Source organism: Atractosteus spatula, chromosome 7, assembly GCF_055471065.1.
Source record: "Atractosteus spatula isolate fAtrSpa1 chromosome 7, fAtrSpa1.hap1, whole genome shotgun sequence".
NCBI lineage: Eukaryota > Metazoa > Chordata > Actinopteri > Semionotiformes > Lepisosteidae > Atractosteus > Atractosteus spatula.
In genome coordinates, this window is record NC_142712.1 from 1320709 (window position 1) to 1337818 (window position 17110).

At 43.9% G+C, this 17110-nt stretch overlaps 1 protein-coding gene across 1 annotated transcript in view; it reads left to right on the forward strand.

Annotated features, from left to right (window-relative positions):
• dscamb (DS cell adhesion molecule b) overlaps positions 1-11455 on the forward strand; it is a 166411-nt gene extending 154956 nt beyond the window's left edge. Inside the window, exons 27-33 of the mRNA XM_088921142.1 lie at positions 229-405; positions 952-982; positions 1887-2002; positions 2647-2796; positions 4016-4213; positions 4587-4889; positions 9160-11455. Coding sequence (XP_088777268.1) covers positions 229-405; positions 952-982; positions 1887-2002; positions 2647-2796; positions 4016-4213; positions 4587-4889; positions 9160-9494 — 1310 coding nt within the window. The 3' untranslated portion in view covers positions 9495-11455. The remainder of the gene's footprint in view (positions 1-228; positions 406-951; positions 983-1886; positions 2003-2646; positions 2797-4015; positions 4214-4586; positions 4890-9159) is intronic.
• The last annotated feature ends 5655 nt before the right edge of the window (positions 11456-17110 follow it).

Genomic DNA, 17110 nt, shown 5'->3' on the forward strand with positions numbered 1-17110 from the left:
AGGAATGACTAAATAAAATTGCTGGATCACATATTTGCTCTTACTGGTAAAAACAGTTTTTTCTGTCATCTCTTAAAGATGTAGCTGTTGTCTCTTACAAGTTTTACATTGTGAGCGACACACCATTTACATTCTGGGTGCCTGGTGTTCTGGAGGGGTCAAGTGCAGCTGCCCTGCCTCGTTAGCTTCCTGTACATGAGGAATGTGTGTGACTTGCGTGTTTTCAAGGCACCATTCCCCCGCTCACCAAAACGGTCGATGAGAGCAAAGATAGCCTGTCCAGCAACGAGGGTCTGAAGATGATGGTCACCATATCCTGCATCCTGGTGGGCATCGTGCTGCTCTTCGTGCTGCTGGTCGTCCTGAGGAGGAGGAGGAGGGAGCAGAGGCTCAAGAGGCTCAGGGGTAAGAGCAGGTGCCCGTGGGCAGATTGCCGTGCCCGCCGTGCCCACCGCAGTGCCCGAGAACTGCTCCTGTGCCGGGGAGCGACAGGTTCACAGTACCGCCCCCGTCTCTGGGATGCAGCGTCCCTGCAGTGTGATCTATTTAGAGCCCTCTGTTCAGCCATCTCGTAATTAAAGAGTTTTATTAAAAACAGAAAAAACAAGCAAAAGAAAAAAATGACTGGCTATTGAACTGAGAGATCAATTAACATTAATTAACATAGCCCCGTCTTTGTGAACTTGTCAGTGTTGTCTCATTGGTTTGTCCTTCAGGCCTCTGTGCTGGAGGTGATGGTGTAGAAAGGTGTCTGACTGTCCTCTAGTTTTAAACAAACTGGATCAAGCACATACAGGTAGTCCTGCTGGGATCACTGTCCCACTGGCTCCTACAACGAGAGACACTTCCTGCTCTACCGCCGAAGGCCTTGTCCTGAAGAGAGAACGATGTGACTGAGTGTATCCTCCATTTGGCAATGCTAACTGCGCTGTGTTTTTGTTTGTTTTACAGATGCTAAAAGTCTGGCAGAAATGCTAATGAGGTAATTGTTGTGAATTATACATCGGCAGGCAAATTAGATTACATGGTACTATATTTAGACAGAGACAGTGATTAGGTTGATAATATGATTTGCTACTTCCCAATGCATCAAGCATGTGTGTAATTTTAAGCAGATGTCTTGTGAATTGGGAAAAAAAAATATTTTGGTAAGTTTCATTCAGGAACATTCCAGATTTGTTTTTATATGGTTTCTGGTAATAACTAGTGAGTTAACATTTAGGATCCATATGAGTGTTGCAAATTCCAAGGATGCTTTATTTACCCAAATTAATTAATAATAAGAACAAGAGGAGGAGAACAAATATGTCTGAATGAGAACTTAAATCTGTTGGTTTTGGAGTTGGGAAGTCGGTTCCAAATCTACGTTCTGATGGAAGTAAGTGGAAATTATTATTAGAAGAAGAATGATTTTTGTTGGATAAAACATTGTGGACTCTCACCCTCTGGGTTCTGTCTGTTAGGAAATCAGTAACCCAGCTGACGAGATTGAGATCAAGACCAAAGTTTGACAATAGTTTAGTTGCCAGTAGGTGAGGTTGGATACAATGAAATGCAGAGGAGAATTCCACAGTCAGCAGTCTAGCGAGGGTCTTGTTTCCCTCAAGGTGTTGGAGGACAAGATTGAGAAGGCATGCTGTAGCCTCTTCCACCCCCTACCTGCCCTGTAAGCAAAACATAATATTGCAGTGGGTGTTCAGAAGACAGTCCTTAGATCTAAACTCTTCATATTCTAGCCATTCTGCTGCACTCAGTAGTAGTGACAGAGGGTGCAGAACATGGAACTTGCAATGGGTGTGCTGTGCAGATCCAGGAATAAGCCAGGTGTGGACGTGTTCTTAACATTTTAAGATTTTCATAGACATTATTTCCCCACCTGCTTCCAGCAAAAACACCAGGACATCAGACACGCTGAACAAGCAGCAGCAGACACTCCGGATGCACATTGATATCCCCAGAGCCCAGCTGCTCATCGAGGAGAGAGACACGATGGAGACGATAGGTACGGGGTCTCGGTGATGCCCCCAGTGGCCACACTGAAACACACTTCTTGTGCCACCTCACCTTACTTCCTTTTACCCACACACGGGAGTTTCAGTTTTAGTATTTATAATACATGTATATTAAGTAATTATGTTAATTTTTGCTAGTTTATATTATGTTAATGCAGACACCTACCATCTTTGGAACATGTTTGACCCTACCTATAACTGTTTAAGAGTTTAATTAAAAGCAGGCAATACTGGGTCATATCACAGAAGGATCTATATAAAAGTATGCAGCCAGAAGAGTCATGTTTTAAGTTGAGATTGTTTATTTTCCCTTAAGTTCTCCGCAAGGGCTCCCCAGAATAGTGCTGGGCTAGAGACAGATAGTCTGAGTGGAAAGCATTATGAAACAATTTTTAGTGTACTCGACTCTCTGAGGAGCTCATCGATGTCTGATGATGTTGAACATCAATGCTGAATATTGACGAGAGCTGCTGAACGCAGTCCCCAAAACTCTTGGTGCCGCTCCTCCTTGTGGATATCCGTTGGTTTTGATATCCAGATATTTGACAACTCTAATTGCTCTAATTTGCTCTTACAGGATTTCGGAGCTCATCGCTGTGTGTAAAAACCGTGTCTCCCTTTTTCACTCCCCCAGACGACAGGTCGACGGTGCTGCTCACAGATGCCGACTTTGGAGAGACATCGAAGCAGAAATCCTCCACTGTCACACACACTGTCCATTACCAGTCTCTCTCTCAGGCTACTGGGCCACTGGTGGATGTGTCTGATGCCCGACCTGGAACAAGTAAGTGAAAATCCATCTCCCTGGTCAGGGTGCATTCCGAGCAGCTCTGAGGGAGCAGCTGGAGGCTCTGGAGAGCTGGAAACCAGAGCAGCATGTGATTTTAGGGGAGGTATATGACAACACTAATCCCTCATCGCCAATGGAGACCACCTTCAGTACACATTCTGCAGGCATTATTACTGAGCATGATTGCTTTGGCATTATGTTATGAAGGAAAACCTGGAAAAAGGAAAAAGGAAAAATGAAGGAAAAAGGTTCCTGACTGCATATTCAGGTTTGATCTGGTCATAAACAGTCATTTACATTGATTCATTTTCCACTTTTCCTGCTATTTCATGAGCTGTGTGTCTGTGCATGTGGTCAGGATTTACACTTCCAAGGAGATGCTGTTCACAATTTCCAAGTGAGCCTGCGTTTCAGGGAGCCATCAAAATGCAGAAAGCTTTGTTACACTGTGAACTATGCAAGACAAATACAGGCAGCTCTTTACACACTGTTTCACTGTGTAACTAGAATACCCTTGATTAATCTTAGGCCTCTCCTCCATCTGATGTTAACCCTGCTGTCATTCTTTGTAGTTCAAAGTGTATTAGTGTATTTTGTTCTTAGTATCTTCAATTAAAGTGCAGTGTCCATCAATAAAAATCAGAGCTCCTTTAGAAATGACACAGAGGCTTTCTTTACCTGTGAGCAAGAAATAAAGTAGTCAAACAACCACTGTGCTCCCTGAATTAAACAATCTATTGAAAAGAATAGCAAAGAGGTTGTGCTGACTTATTAAGATGTGTGACTGCAGTGGGGCCAAACCAATTAAATATTTAATGCATTGTTGCAAAAAGCTCTCCTGTTACCCAATAACCGTTTTTCAAAAGGTCTAATGATGCCTGGCACACTGGCTGTGTCAGTGAAAGTCAATGTCATAGACTATTGCATTAACAAGGAAATTACAAGCTCCCCTGCTTACAATCCGAAACCGACAGCTTTTTTTTTTTTTTGGCGGGGCAGTAGCTCGTCACCTTTTGAGAGAAGAAACAGAATTAATAACACTAATAATAATAATAAGGGTTAGTACTTTAATGCTTAGTTTCAGGCAGCACCTGAAGAGCTGTTGATCAGCACAACCTGTGCATTTGGCAAGTTGACTGATTGACCAGAACAGTGCTGTTCAGTGCCCTGCTCCCCTGCTGAAGAGGTGGTGCGTGTTCTTCATCGCCCATAGATCCCACTGCACGCCGGAACGCCAAGGCGGGGCCGACAGCCCGGAACAGGTACGCCAGCCAGTGGACACTGAACCGGCCCCACCCCACGATCTCCGCGCACACCCTGACCACAGACTGGAGGCTGCCCACCCCTCGGGCTGCAGGCTCTGTGGACAAAGAGAGCGACAGCTACAGCGTCAGCCCGTCTCAGGACACAGGTGAGAGCCATGTGCTTCAGGGCTGCATGGAGCAAGGGGGAGAATTGGGCTGGATAAGGATGCCAACTATGGCCGATCATCTTTTTTAACTTAATGGGAATTCCTGAAATTTCAAGCCGTCTGTGGTGTTTCACCTGCATCCAGCCAATAACCTTTTTTTAAAACGTCACTTATAGACCAGTGCATAGAAACTGAAATGTAGGTGAAGTGATGGGTTGGATTGTGGTATTAGACAAATGAACAAGAGTACAGGTGGCCAGCACTGTTCTTAAAGATCTGAACCCCTTGAGCAGTCGCAGGGATTTCATGAAGGTTTTTCCAATCCTGGAAGAATTCACACTGTGAGTGTCCCTCGCGCCCCCTCTCCCGGCAGACCGTGCACGGAGCAGCATGGTGTCCACAGAGAGCGCGTCCTCCACCTACGAGGAGCTGGCCCGCGCCTATGAGCACGCCAAGATGGAGGAGCAGCTGAGACACGCGAAATTCACCATCACCGAGTGCTTCATCTCGGACACCTCCTCCGAGCAGCTGACTGCAGGGACCAACGAGTACACCGACAGCCTGACCTCCAGCACGCCCTCCGAGTCGGGCATCTGCCGGTTCACGGCGTCACCCCCGAAGCCCCAGGATGGGGGGAGGGTCATGAACATGGCTGTCCCCAAGGCGCACAGACCAGGTGAGGCCCCCTTCTTCCGAAACCAGGGGGGCAGACTGGAGCCAGTGTGCGCACATTGCGAGGGAGTGAGCTCCCCCATCTCGTTTACAGCTTAGATTAAAAGGTCATGTGCAGTCTGCACACAGCATGCAGCAGATTATACAGTAGTGTCGGCAGTAGATTCTATTATAATGGGCAGCTACACAGGTATGATGCGTAGGAGTCATAACACTTGTTCTGGGGAGAAATTTCAGAATGCAAATGTTCCTAAATTTGAATTAAGAAATGTAGATCGCAACAGTAAAAAAATCATTTAGAACTTCTTAGATATTAAAAGACCTTTTAGAGCTCCCTAGATATTTAAAAATCCCCGAGAGTTCCTTAACTATTACAGTATGTCCCTTTCTAATTAGGCCACAGTGTTCAGTGCTGTGACTGCGTGTTTGGTTTCCAAGCGGCCCCCTGAGTCGAGCGTCCTGCTTGAGCCCCTGCGTGCGCGAGGGCTCCCGAAGGGCAGGCTCTTCTGAAGTGCGGTTCATGTTGCACTGTTGTAATGGGCACCACATTTAAAGTCTTTTACTTGTTGTGTTGACTGTCTAAACCACTGATGGATAAAGGAGTGTTTGTATGGATTGGTGTTGAGGGATGGTGTCAGCTTTCCGGAGGGCTTGGATTTCCAAGCTCATACTTAATTGATAGCTTTGGCCAGAGCCAGCCCTGTAACAGATCAGGCGGCCTGCTCCTCGCCCCTGGCACTAGTGCTCAGGGAGAAAGCTATCAGTGGCTCGATCGGAGACGATCTTTTGTAAGTACAAAACTGCATTTTACAGTCACAAAGGAGCATTAACTCGACAGCCACTGCCCTGTGACTGGAACCGCCTTCGCTCCTTGGTCCTGGCCTGTTACAGTGCTCCACACCTCCAGTTTGCCCCACCTTCTAGTCGCTTTCCGTGAGGGTTGTGTTGCTATTTCACAGAATGATGTTGAATGAAGTTATGCTAATGAGGACAGGTGGCTCTGGACAGCTTTACTCTCAGTGAAAGAATGTAGATGTTCATGAAACAGATCCTCTGTAATGTCAGCCTGACCACAGTGATGACTAACTAAAGCCCCAGAGGTCCAGGCTACCTGCTGTCGTCTTTTAAAGAGGATGGGACAGGACCATAGATGTGGCTTCTGCTGATTCTATTTGCCTATTCAGAGTGGGTTCTATAAACATCAGAAACTCTATTGAGAAAGAGAAAATGATGATTTTCTAGCATCACAAGCTCTTAATGCACAGACCTTTTATTTCTATGTTAAACAATGTGTAACAGTCATATAACAGCTCCTGAAAAACACTACTACAGTCTATTATAAGAATAATGTAATGAGAAAGACTAAGCAAACCATAGTTTGTTAAAGCATATTCAGCATTTAATACAGTACTTATACTGGAGCATGAAAGACAGAGAGAAAGTGAGCAATTTCTCTTGTATCTATTGATGTAATAGAGGGCTGTTTCCTCTTCAAGGCTAAAAGGGTAATTTGCCTCTGATATCTCCTGATAGAGACGGTTCCCTGCATGTAACCTCAGATGGGGACTGACAGCTGTCTCACTTCGCCCTGGGGTAATGCAGGGAACGTTGGAGGGAGGGGCTAGGGTATGGATTCAGATGAAGAGAAACTGCATTATTCATCCTTCATTTTTAATTCAGGCTTTTTCCAGATTTGAGAGCCTGGTTAGCTCACATCGATTTCAAGAACCACTGGGCTACCGTCCCAGAAATGTTGTAACGTTATCCGTGTCATACCGTGAGCCACTCGAGCTGGACGCTGACCAGAAAGGTGAACTCTCAGCTCTGTCTTGCAGACCCGAACGTGGGTTTTGAAAAACTTGCCAGTCAAAGCGCACCCTCAGTAAGGTCTGCTTTTAAAAACTGCTGAGTGCCATACTTTACTCCCAGCAATGACAAAACTCAAACTAAATGTTTTCAGGTGATAACCTGTGGAAAAGGAGAGAATGTTCCACATAATAGAAACATCATATTCTGTAATGTACATATCAAGTAAAACCCTATGGTTTTTGTATGTGTTAATCAAATAGTCCATTATTACTGAAGGCTGCCCAATCACCTCCAGATATCTACTGGTTTTCTGTTTGCCTGAAACACAGGCCCCGTGCACTGGAAAGCGTTGCATGTGAAGTTCAACTTATTGCCTAATAGAACATTATTTTTTTTTTCCATTACAGAAAATGGAAACACATTTTTGTCTTTAATTAAGAATTCATCCCATCCATGAGCTCTGCTTACTGTACTTAAGCTTTTAATCATAGTCACAAGGGCTAGACTACTTAAGAAAGAAAAACATTGCTTTTAGATCTTATTACTAAAACCTCATTAAATTTTTATTAGTGCACCTTTGTAGTCTCATAGTCAGGGTCTTCTTTCTCAGCAGCACCATCTTTGCCAGTTCTGAGCACTGCCAGTTCGTGGCTGCGGAGTTGTGTCTTGTGCGAGGTTCATGATAGGTGTCCCTCCCCCCGAAGTGAGTAACGGCTGAGTGTGAGCGAGCCAGGGCGCCACGCTGAGCCACAGCCGTCCCAGGCTCCTCGGAGAGGGAACCTGTACATCCTAGTTCACGGCCCCAGTGTCTATATATATATATAGAGCAAGGGCTGCCCATTGCCATTACCCACTTTAAAGGACTCTTTAAATATCTGTAGAAATCATAATCTCTCGTAATTTGGTTGCCTTGTAGTTGGTGTACAACTAGAAACTGATGAAATTTAATTCATGAATGCATGAAGGCCGAGATCTATAGCATAACGCATTCACCCTGGAGAAATTCAATTTCAGCCCAGCACCATCCATCAGGCGGATTGGCTTAACAAAGCCAATTAAAAATGCAGATTTTTTTAAAAGCTTACCCTTATAATTTGAAACTGCTGTCCAACCTCAATTAAATGAAGACCCTCAAAGAACCCCCCCCCAGGATTACGTCACTAGGAGAAAAGGGATAGCTGGTCCCTCTTACCGAAAGGCCAGTAAATCCCCGTCTAGGACAGTTCAATTGAGCAGACTAGAACTCCGACAGCACACTGAGCTTGTATTACAGAGCAGTAGGGTAGTTTAGTGACTCCATGCTTGAACTCAGACCTTTATTGGTGCTCTTGCCTCTGAGAAAAGCTACCAATGACAGACAATACATGGAGTTAAAGTTCTGCACCAGTGCTGCCCAGTGGACCAGGATTTCTTCTTGCTCATTAAACATTGTACGAGAGGGAGGCAGTCAGGTAAACCGAAATAAACGCAAACAATATATAGTAATATATTTCACTCCAACACACACTGTATTATAGAAAAGCAAAATGCTCCATTTAAGTAGAAAAAGCATACCAGTACACATCTGATCACAATTCAGACTTGAGGGAGGGATTGGGAGCTCGTCACCAGTTAGTTCAGCCCATTACACTGCTGTGGGTTCACCTGAGCACTCAGAGAATCTTCTCTTCTGTTGGAATCTTTTCTCTCTGCTGCGGAAGCAGGCAGCCGTGATACTGTGACACACTTCACTATGGCCAGAGTGCAGGCCTGTCAAGTGTGAACATCCTGCAAGCTGCTCCAGGTGCAGGCAGGAGCACGGTCTTCACCTGCAGCACCCCACCATAAATATGCTGCTGCATTATCTAAAAAAAACGTTCCCCCCTAGTCTTGGCAGCAAAGTTTTTCACTGCATCATGCCTCCTGGCACATTGAGTAAAATCGAGCAAAAAAAAAAAATTTACATATTTAATTTATTTATAAGTAACATTTTATGTTCTAACATCTAAATATTCGGTGGCACGGTGGCTATCATTGCCACCTCACAGCGCTGGGGCCCTGGGTCTAAGTCCACACCCGGGGTGATACCTGCTTGGAGGTCACATGTTCTTACTGCATTTGTGTGGGTTTCCTCCCACAGTCAAAAGGTAAACTGGTAGATTAACTGGCGTCTGGGAGAACTGTGCCTGTTGCGAGCCTGTCTGCGTGTGTCCTACAATGGACTGGAGTCCTGTCCAGGGTTTACCCTGCCTTGTGCCTGTTGCTTGCTGGGATAGGCTCCGGCTCCCCCATGACACTGAATTGTATAAAGCAGTTAGAAAATGGATGGATACCTAATGTTAGAGACATTTTGTGCAGTAATGCAGTTAAGATTAAGAGCCGTAAAGAGAAGGACAGTCGACCCAAGCCAGCGTGTCAGAAATGCAGCCCTCTCCTGCCAGTCCTCTGTCCTGGGTTCACTGACACCCTTTCCGTCTCATCTCCAGGAGGCGACCTGATGCACCTCCCCCCGTACCTGCGAATGGACTTTCTCTTGAACCGCGGCGTCGCCGGCGCCGGCAGGGACCTGGGACTGGGGCCGGCCTGTCTGGAGCCGCAGAAGAGCCGCACGCTGAAGCGCCCCGCCATCCTGGAGCCCACGCCCACGGAGCCCACCGTGCAGCAGTGGCAGCCGGGGACGGCCTCCACGCTACCCCAGCGGGACGGGGCGGACCTGGGACAGGCCGCCAAAATGAGCAGCTCCCAGGAATCGCTGCTGGACTCAAGAGGACACCTGAAACAAAGCAACAACCCTTACGCAAAATCCTACACCTTGGTATAACAAAGAGCGTGGACCAGACTGCACAAGAGCTCTACCGACGACGGACACAGACACACACAAACGATCAAACACAAAGAGAAACAGAGCAGTTGTACATAATGTTTCCAATCCCAAAAGGACACGGAGAAAATGGGTACCTTTATCTTTCTTTCCACCTTATTTTTTACTTGACTAATCATTCATTTTAAATGATACAGGATGAAGATTGCCAAAATAATTTATTTAAAATGAGAGAAGAATAATATTGAGAAAATTATGATTATTATACAAAAAAAATGCAAAAACCTCAAAAAAAAAGGAGAGGAGGAAGTGTTCAACCGTCTACGGGACGTTGTCACTTTAGTGTTCTCTGTCAGAGCTAACTGTGGATCAGACGTCTGTCCGTTGTTCTTGAAAAAATAGTACCGACAGAAAGGAACTACAAACACAAACCAGAGAAGAACGACTTGTCCGACTGTCCAATCTCCACAGATTACATTTTTTAAAAACAATTTCCTATGGATGCATGGGGACTGAACTGAAAAATGGCTGAAAATCTGACTGAGAATTTTGTCACACACTGAAACAATACAATGTGCAGAGTTATTATTATTATTATTATATAAAAAGAAATCACTTTTATTTGTGGATATTACAGGGAAATTGATTTGGTAAATAAAGTCTTTAGTCATGTTTACACACATCTTTTTTGAATTAGGAAAATGAGCCTCTGTGGATCTTTTTACCTCCAGCAGCGTCACTGATGGGCAGCCGAGACTATAACTATCCCGTGTTCGGGGGGGCGGCTGGAATTTTACTAGTGCAAAATTAATGTAGATGGTCACCTGTGTAGTAACACGTATTATAAACAAAACATAAGAAAAATTACAAGAGAGAGACCATTCAGCCCATAGAGCAGACCTTGATGTCAGTAGCTAATTGATCTGAGGATCCAATCCAACCATTAATTGGAAGAGACCAGGGTATCACCTTCAATAACGTGGCTGGGTAGTTCCTCCCACAACAACCCTTTGTGTAAAGTGCCTCCTGTTCTTAGTCTGAAATGCACTTCTTCGATGTTTCTGGCTTGTTTCACTGGTCATTCTGGAAGGGTCCACCAGGTTGGTTTTGATACCTGGGAGGATTTTGAACACTTGAATCAAGTTTCCCCCCCCAGTCAGAACTAATGCTACAGAGCTGGTCACGTGTGCTGGTAGTTCCCCTTCCTTTTGCTTTCAGTGCTAATTCTCTTACCCAAAGGTTTCTCTCTCCTACAATAAGGAGAACCGTGATTACAATTCAATTTAAGTCCTAAATGGATATAGAAATAATCTGGATGGTAAGAGAAACTTAATCATTGTGTTAATTCATGTCACATCTGTGAATTTGTGTAGTGTTTGCATATGTAGCTCAGTCATCATGCTCTATATTTAAGAGCTTCATTGCATCTGAAGACTTAAATGATTACTGCTAGCAAGTAACAAACAGATCCTCACCAGAGCTCTGTCCAGCAGTATCTGTGTAACTGGGCCAGTAGAGGAAACTTGATGAGTGAGGTGGAGGTGGCCAAAGCTTATACACGTACTAGAAACTGTTTCCTCTCCGTCTCTCACCCAAAGACAGTGGTTAAAGAAAACTTGCCAACAGATGGTGCTGTGTAGTCATTTAAAATACCTTACTTGAGGAGAGCTTCACAATTCTTTGTGTGTGATTTTAATCATATCCCCGCACACCCTGGACACACCCGGATGTCTGGGGTGGCCCATGATACCTCGACAGTGTTTTCTTCTGCGACAGCAGCTGCTCCTTTTGCAGTTTTCATCTGTGCGAAGACCGTCAGGCAAAGCTACCGCACACAGGGGCTTGCTTCAACTTCACACCCTTCGGAATTTTGTTAATCCGTCTTTAAGGGCTGAAGAAAAATCATCTTCTAATTCTGTGTTTTTTGTGAGCCAGAAAAGGTGTGAGAGAAATTAAAAGCTTTTACTCCAAAACCTGGAGACAGTGAGTGGTCCAGTGTGTCACACATACAATTCAAATTCAGGTAAGGAGGAATTTCAAAACATTATACAACAGACACAGATTGCATATTGAGATAATTGCAAATAAGTACATTGGTACATCAAAAAGAGACCATATTTCAGTGGTGTCTTTGTATACAGGATCCCTGCTCGGTCTGTGTCTGTAGACAGCAAAGGAATGGGATTTCTCAGTCACCTGATTAAACTCAGGGCCTTTACCGAAACCTGGAGGGTTTTTTCCCCGGTGGGGGGGGGGGGTACTTTTAAATTTATTCAGTTAACGTTTAATGGGAGCAGTTCAGTAAAAATAAAAATTTGAGAAACCCTGGGCTCAAGACTCTGGATTAAAAAAAAATGCTTTCTCTGCTGGTATCAACACAAAAGGGGGTTTTATAAGATATATCTCACACAGACCCTCTCTTATGCCTAGCTTCTGCTTTCAAAACTGAAGGCAGTACATACTCTGAGTCTGTGAAGTGCTGTATTATATGAAGTCCTGCTTGCAGACAAAACTGGGTCAAGAACACTGGGTTCTTCATCTGTTGTTGAACACAAGGTTGTGCCTTTGCAGCTCATTATTAAGCAGATTGTACCTCTAGCAGTGTATATGCTTTGCTGGGTTTCTAATAGATTGTGCATGCTCATACTGTTCACAGCAGAGATGCCTGAATGCTTAGAGGCCTATAGTCTAATGAAATTAATGCAATAATGTTAACTTTAGCTGAAGTGCTTTTGCCTTAAATGCATCATTGTGTGGAAAACAGAAGCCAAAGACAAAAAGAGCATCTGTGTGAGAACGTTAAAAATTCAAAGTATTCAAATTTTCTAGCAAAATGATTCAGAAATCATGTGTTACACTACTTATCATGATAACAGAGGCAGATGTAGGCTTTAATCTCCGATATGATAACCTGTAATTGACCAGGATTAACATCATGTGCTTGCGAAACAACTGAGGCAAAACCACTGAACAGTCATTAGCTACACTGCAGCAAAAGCAATACTTCCCCCTGCGTTTCAACCAAGAGAAACGGATGGAGGATTCTGAAACAGCAAAGATGCAACATCGGCAAATGGTCAGTTCTGAATGTAACTGAAGCCAGAGACATGTTTCAGTTCACTGTGAAGGATTCTGAACGCCTCTTGGCAAAACAGCTCCTCATTACATTAATCTCTCCTGCTATGAATCATGCTGCTTCTCCTGCTGAACCTTCTCACTTTCTCAATAGCCTCCAATCCTTAATTGTCCTATTAATTCCTCAGCTTTCAGGAATGTCACAGTTCAAATCCTTCAAGCTTCCTGGATAGGGAGGCTGAAAATTGCTTTTGCAATCCAATATCACTGATGAGGAGGACAAGCGAGTTGGATTCTGAAGTAAATTTATTACTCTGTGTAACATAACTATATACACCATCCCACTGACGTGCACAGCAAATGAAGCCTAGCTTGGGAAATTTAAACAGGGCTCCCCTCCACCGTTATTAACTGTGGCCATAAATAATGTTCTGACAGGGCAGATTCTAGCTAGAAATATGGGAACATGGATTGTGAGACATCGATCGTGGGAGGCATGGTATGAGGACTGAGGCTTGCTCAGTTTCTTTTAGTCTTTATTAATTAATAGTAAAACCACAATGAGGCTGAAAATAAAAGCACCCACCTGAAACTAGAAGTTAAAAGGACCAGCACAGGCACTTAATGACCTTGAAAACTGCTGTTTAAATTAAACAAACGGTCTACTTTCCTGCTGATAGTATTCTTGTGAAGATGCAGACCTACTGTTTCAAATTGGCCATTGTAATGCAATACTGATGAAACAGAAGTTATTGTTAGAAACTCAAAAGAAAAAAGCCCAGATTACAGGTGGATATAAAATGTATTTTCTGGACGCAACTAGCAAATCCTCTGATTTGAGTAAATTAAATAGTTAACACTCAGACAAGGGTATGATTCCCAACATTCTCCTGAGTAACTAACCAGGACAAAAACAAGGGCACGTATGAACCCAGGTTGCTGTCCTGGATGCTGCCGGCCTGCGTGTTTCTCCATCGTCCTCCTGTCCTGAAAAAGCTCTGACAGGGAGGCAGGGGACCGAGACGGGCCGGCACCAGAGACAGAGCCCAGACCAGGCAGAATCAGAGGAGCGACGATGGAGGAGGAAATTCAAAGTGAGACACTCAGCTCTGCTCACAAAACAACTGCAAGGCATCCTGGCATATTTAATATGTATAAAATAAGCATGTTTTGGGCCATGTACTGGTTAGGGTTACAATTGTCACTACAATTGAGCTAAACACATCATTTTTCTGGTTTTAAATTAAAAAAAAAATAAGTGTGTTTTCAAACTTTTGATTTTTGACCATTTTTGATTGAGAAGCACGCGGCTTAACAACAACTGCAAAACAGGGGAAATTTTCTTTGTTGAGGAAACAACAAAACACTTTTCCTGCACTTCAAAGGCATCCTAAAGCACAGTAAAATACATTACAAAATGTCTTAGTGTTGTTTAAACACTAACCCTAACCCTAGCTAAGGCACTTCTGGAACATTTTTCAAAAACCTCGCCTTAAACCGCTGTGGGAGCTGGAGACCAGATCATCACCAGGGCTCCATCTTCACGTGTGCTGTGGATCATAAACATGCCATTTCAAGGTGACCATGCAATCGCTCCACCTTCGCTCGCTCTGTGGGACGAAAAAAACCCTTTTTGACATCGTTGTCCTTCAGCCCAGGGTTTTATTTATAGCAGCTACAATTTCTGTACGTATGAATATTTACCGTTCACATTCCTGATGTGACTGTCTGTACAATATTGTGGAAAACACTTATCAAACACACAGAAGTCATTCAAATACCATTGAATTCTGTCAGGTGCGGCTCTCACAAGTGGTCAGGGAGATGAGTGGGGAAACTGCTCGTGTCTACGGCACAGCAGAACCACAGCACAGTCACGAAGTCACACACGCGCCGCTTTCTTGCCATGAAAACCCGTTTCACCCCTGTAAAGCACACACTGGGCTGGGGTCTAACAGGGACCCCAGGCCCCACAGCCTGCCCTTCATCTACAGTAGGCTGATTGGACCAGAGAAGAAAGACCAGCCAGCGCTGCAGCCATGACTCACACATGTCTTTCATCTGGCAGCTGAGGCCAAGTTTCACATCAGATTTCAGCTCTCCGCCAGGGTCCTGCCACTGCATCTCCTCAAGCTGCAAGGCGTCCGTCTGTGCACAAAGGAAATGGGCCTCTAGGCACTGATATTCAGAGTGGGTATGAAAAGGGAGGCTATTCAAGTACCTGAAATGAGGAAAAGCCTGTGTCTTCGCACTGCAGCGGAGGAGGAGGTCAGTGTCTTTAACTCCTAATCGCTCACCAGTACGACAAGCTGGTGCAAAGACAACGTTTTCTTCCCCCCCATCATGAGTTCAAAAACACTCATCTTTGCTATCCAGGTCAGCCCCTTGGCCTGTCGTGGTCAGCCAGTTTCTTCCCGATTGTCGCCACCGCAATAAAAATATTTCACTCCACCTACTCCTTGGCGTTTGTCCAGAAATTGAGCCCTGCTGAGGTGCTGATGGGGCACATCTCTAACTCACACTGAGAAACTCCGTGTCCCGTCACCCAGGAAATTAAACCCAGAAGACACATTGGTTTTAAAGCCAAATGGCAGCTTAATTCTCTGTCTATTAAGTCAAATAGACTTAATGTATATCATATTACGTTATTAATAATATTATGTAAATAATGTGAGCTGCGAGCTGTCTTTTTAATTGGACAGCTTGCCTTCTCTGTCTAATTGATTATACTTTGCTGTAAGTCTGAAGAAATTTCACAAAACTTTACTTGCAGCAATGTAGATCACTTTTCTGGTGATGTATGATCAAGGTTTGTTCAGTTCCAGTTCATTAATGTCTTAATCATTCTTATGGCATTAATCATTACGTTATTAAGAAGAACACACTTTTCATTTTATCAGTCTATCAGAGAAGTAAAATTCTTCACAAACTTTAAACAAGAACTATTATACAGGATGGAACTGAAATATCCAAGACAGGATTTGTTGAAAAGGATTTGGATGTCCTTGTAAAGATTTTTTTTCGTTAATGTATGGGATTTAGAATCTAGAGAAACAGAAACCCGAATTAAGACTGAAACCTATTCTACTGTGGGGTTTCTGGCCTCTGTAAAGTAAACTAAACTGCTGAAGCAGTTTTCATTCTCCTCCAATCTGCTGTTCACTTGGGCTGCTATTCTATGGCAGACAGAAGAACGACTTTGTGAGTAAAATGCTTTGAGATCTTTTTGGATGAAAAGCACTGTGTTCATGGAAGGAATTATGAATTTTATGTATAGGTCTACTACAGTGTGTGCACACACTGTAGGTCTAGATCTTAATTTTCTAAAGAGGGTTTTCTACTTTAGCTATATCTTTATAAAGTGATCCTCAACCTGCGACTTGCTCTAGAGAGCAGAACGGTCTCTTTCCCTACTTCCTGAGCTGGATAGCTCTTCCTGCAAAGCTGAATAGATTCAATCTTTATTGATATGTGACACTTTGCACTATGGTGTGGTAAAAACACTGAAGCCTTCACTTACAAATTTTAGCTTACAGATTTTGTATTTACAGACCAAGTCAAAACTGATCGAGAGTTATTCCATAGATTCTTCATTTTAATCACACTTTTGGTTAAGGATTTGATTTATTTGCTTCTAGAGATGGGGTAAATGAATATTATTTTGTTTTACTTGCTGGATTTCAGCAATTGGCCTGCTTGCTTGAGATCTGCCTCACAAAGTACTGTGTAACTGAATGAGCAGCTGTGGTGGGATTTAATGTTGACATTCTGCTGCAGGACGCACCGATGTGCAATTAAATCCGGGCTCATACAGCTGAGTCGCAATCGTATCAATGCCCAACATGTAAGACTGCTTCCACACCCAAGTACGATGAAAGACCAGTATATAACGGCCATGATCACACATCACAAAGCACATTGCACTGCGTGTTCAGTCAGGAGAGCAGGCATGATATGCAAATATCACTCTGAGATTAAGAAATGAATGCAACAGAACTTTTTTTAGGAAAGACTAAGGTTTTGTCTTGGTCTCGCAACATTAACGCCACAAACTTCGGCGTTCAACTCTTGATGTTACCTTTGACCCTGCGATGCCATCTACAGCTTGTCACAAGAGTATCCTTCTTCCACTGCGTATCACGGCTTGCTTAAACACATCTGGTGCGGAAATAATGATGCATAATAAACTGATGAGCTCGTCCCCGTAACTCCACTAAATTTAGGACAGTGTTGGTACAGCAAAACCTATGGTAATCCCACTTACCCTGTCGACCTGACATTTTCAAATACCAGTAAAGTTTGTGTTCTTACCTTTGCGGAGTGATCAGACGTACTTCACCGTGAAGCGTCCCTGCTATTGCTTCCATTGCGCGCATGTTCCGAGTTGACTAGTACCAGTGAGGCTGCTGACCGAACCATAACGAGAAGCGGGGGGGTTGTGTGACCCGGGTCATTTATGTTAGGTCAAGTTTGGTTGATTTCAGGTGTGTTTATACAGAAGCGATAAATGTAAAAAATATATATTTTGTTCTGTGGGATGG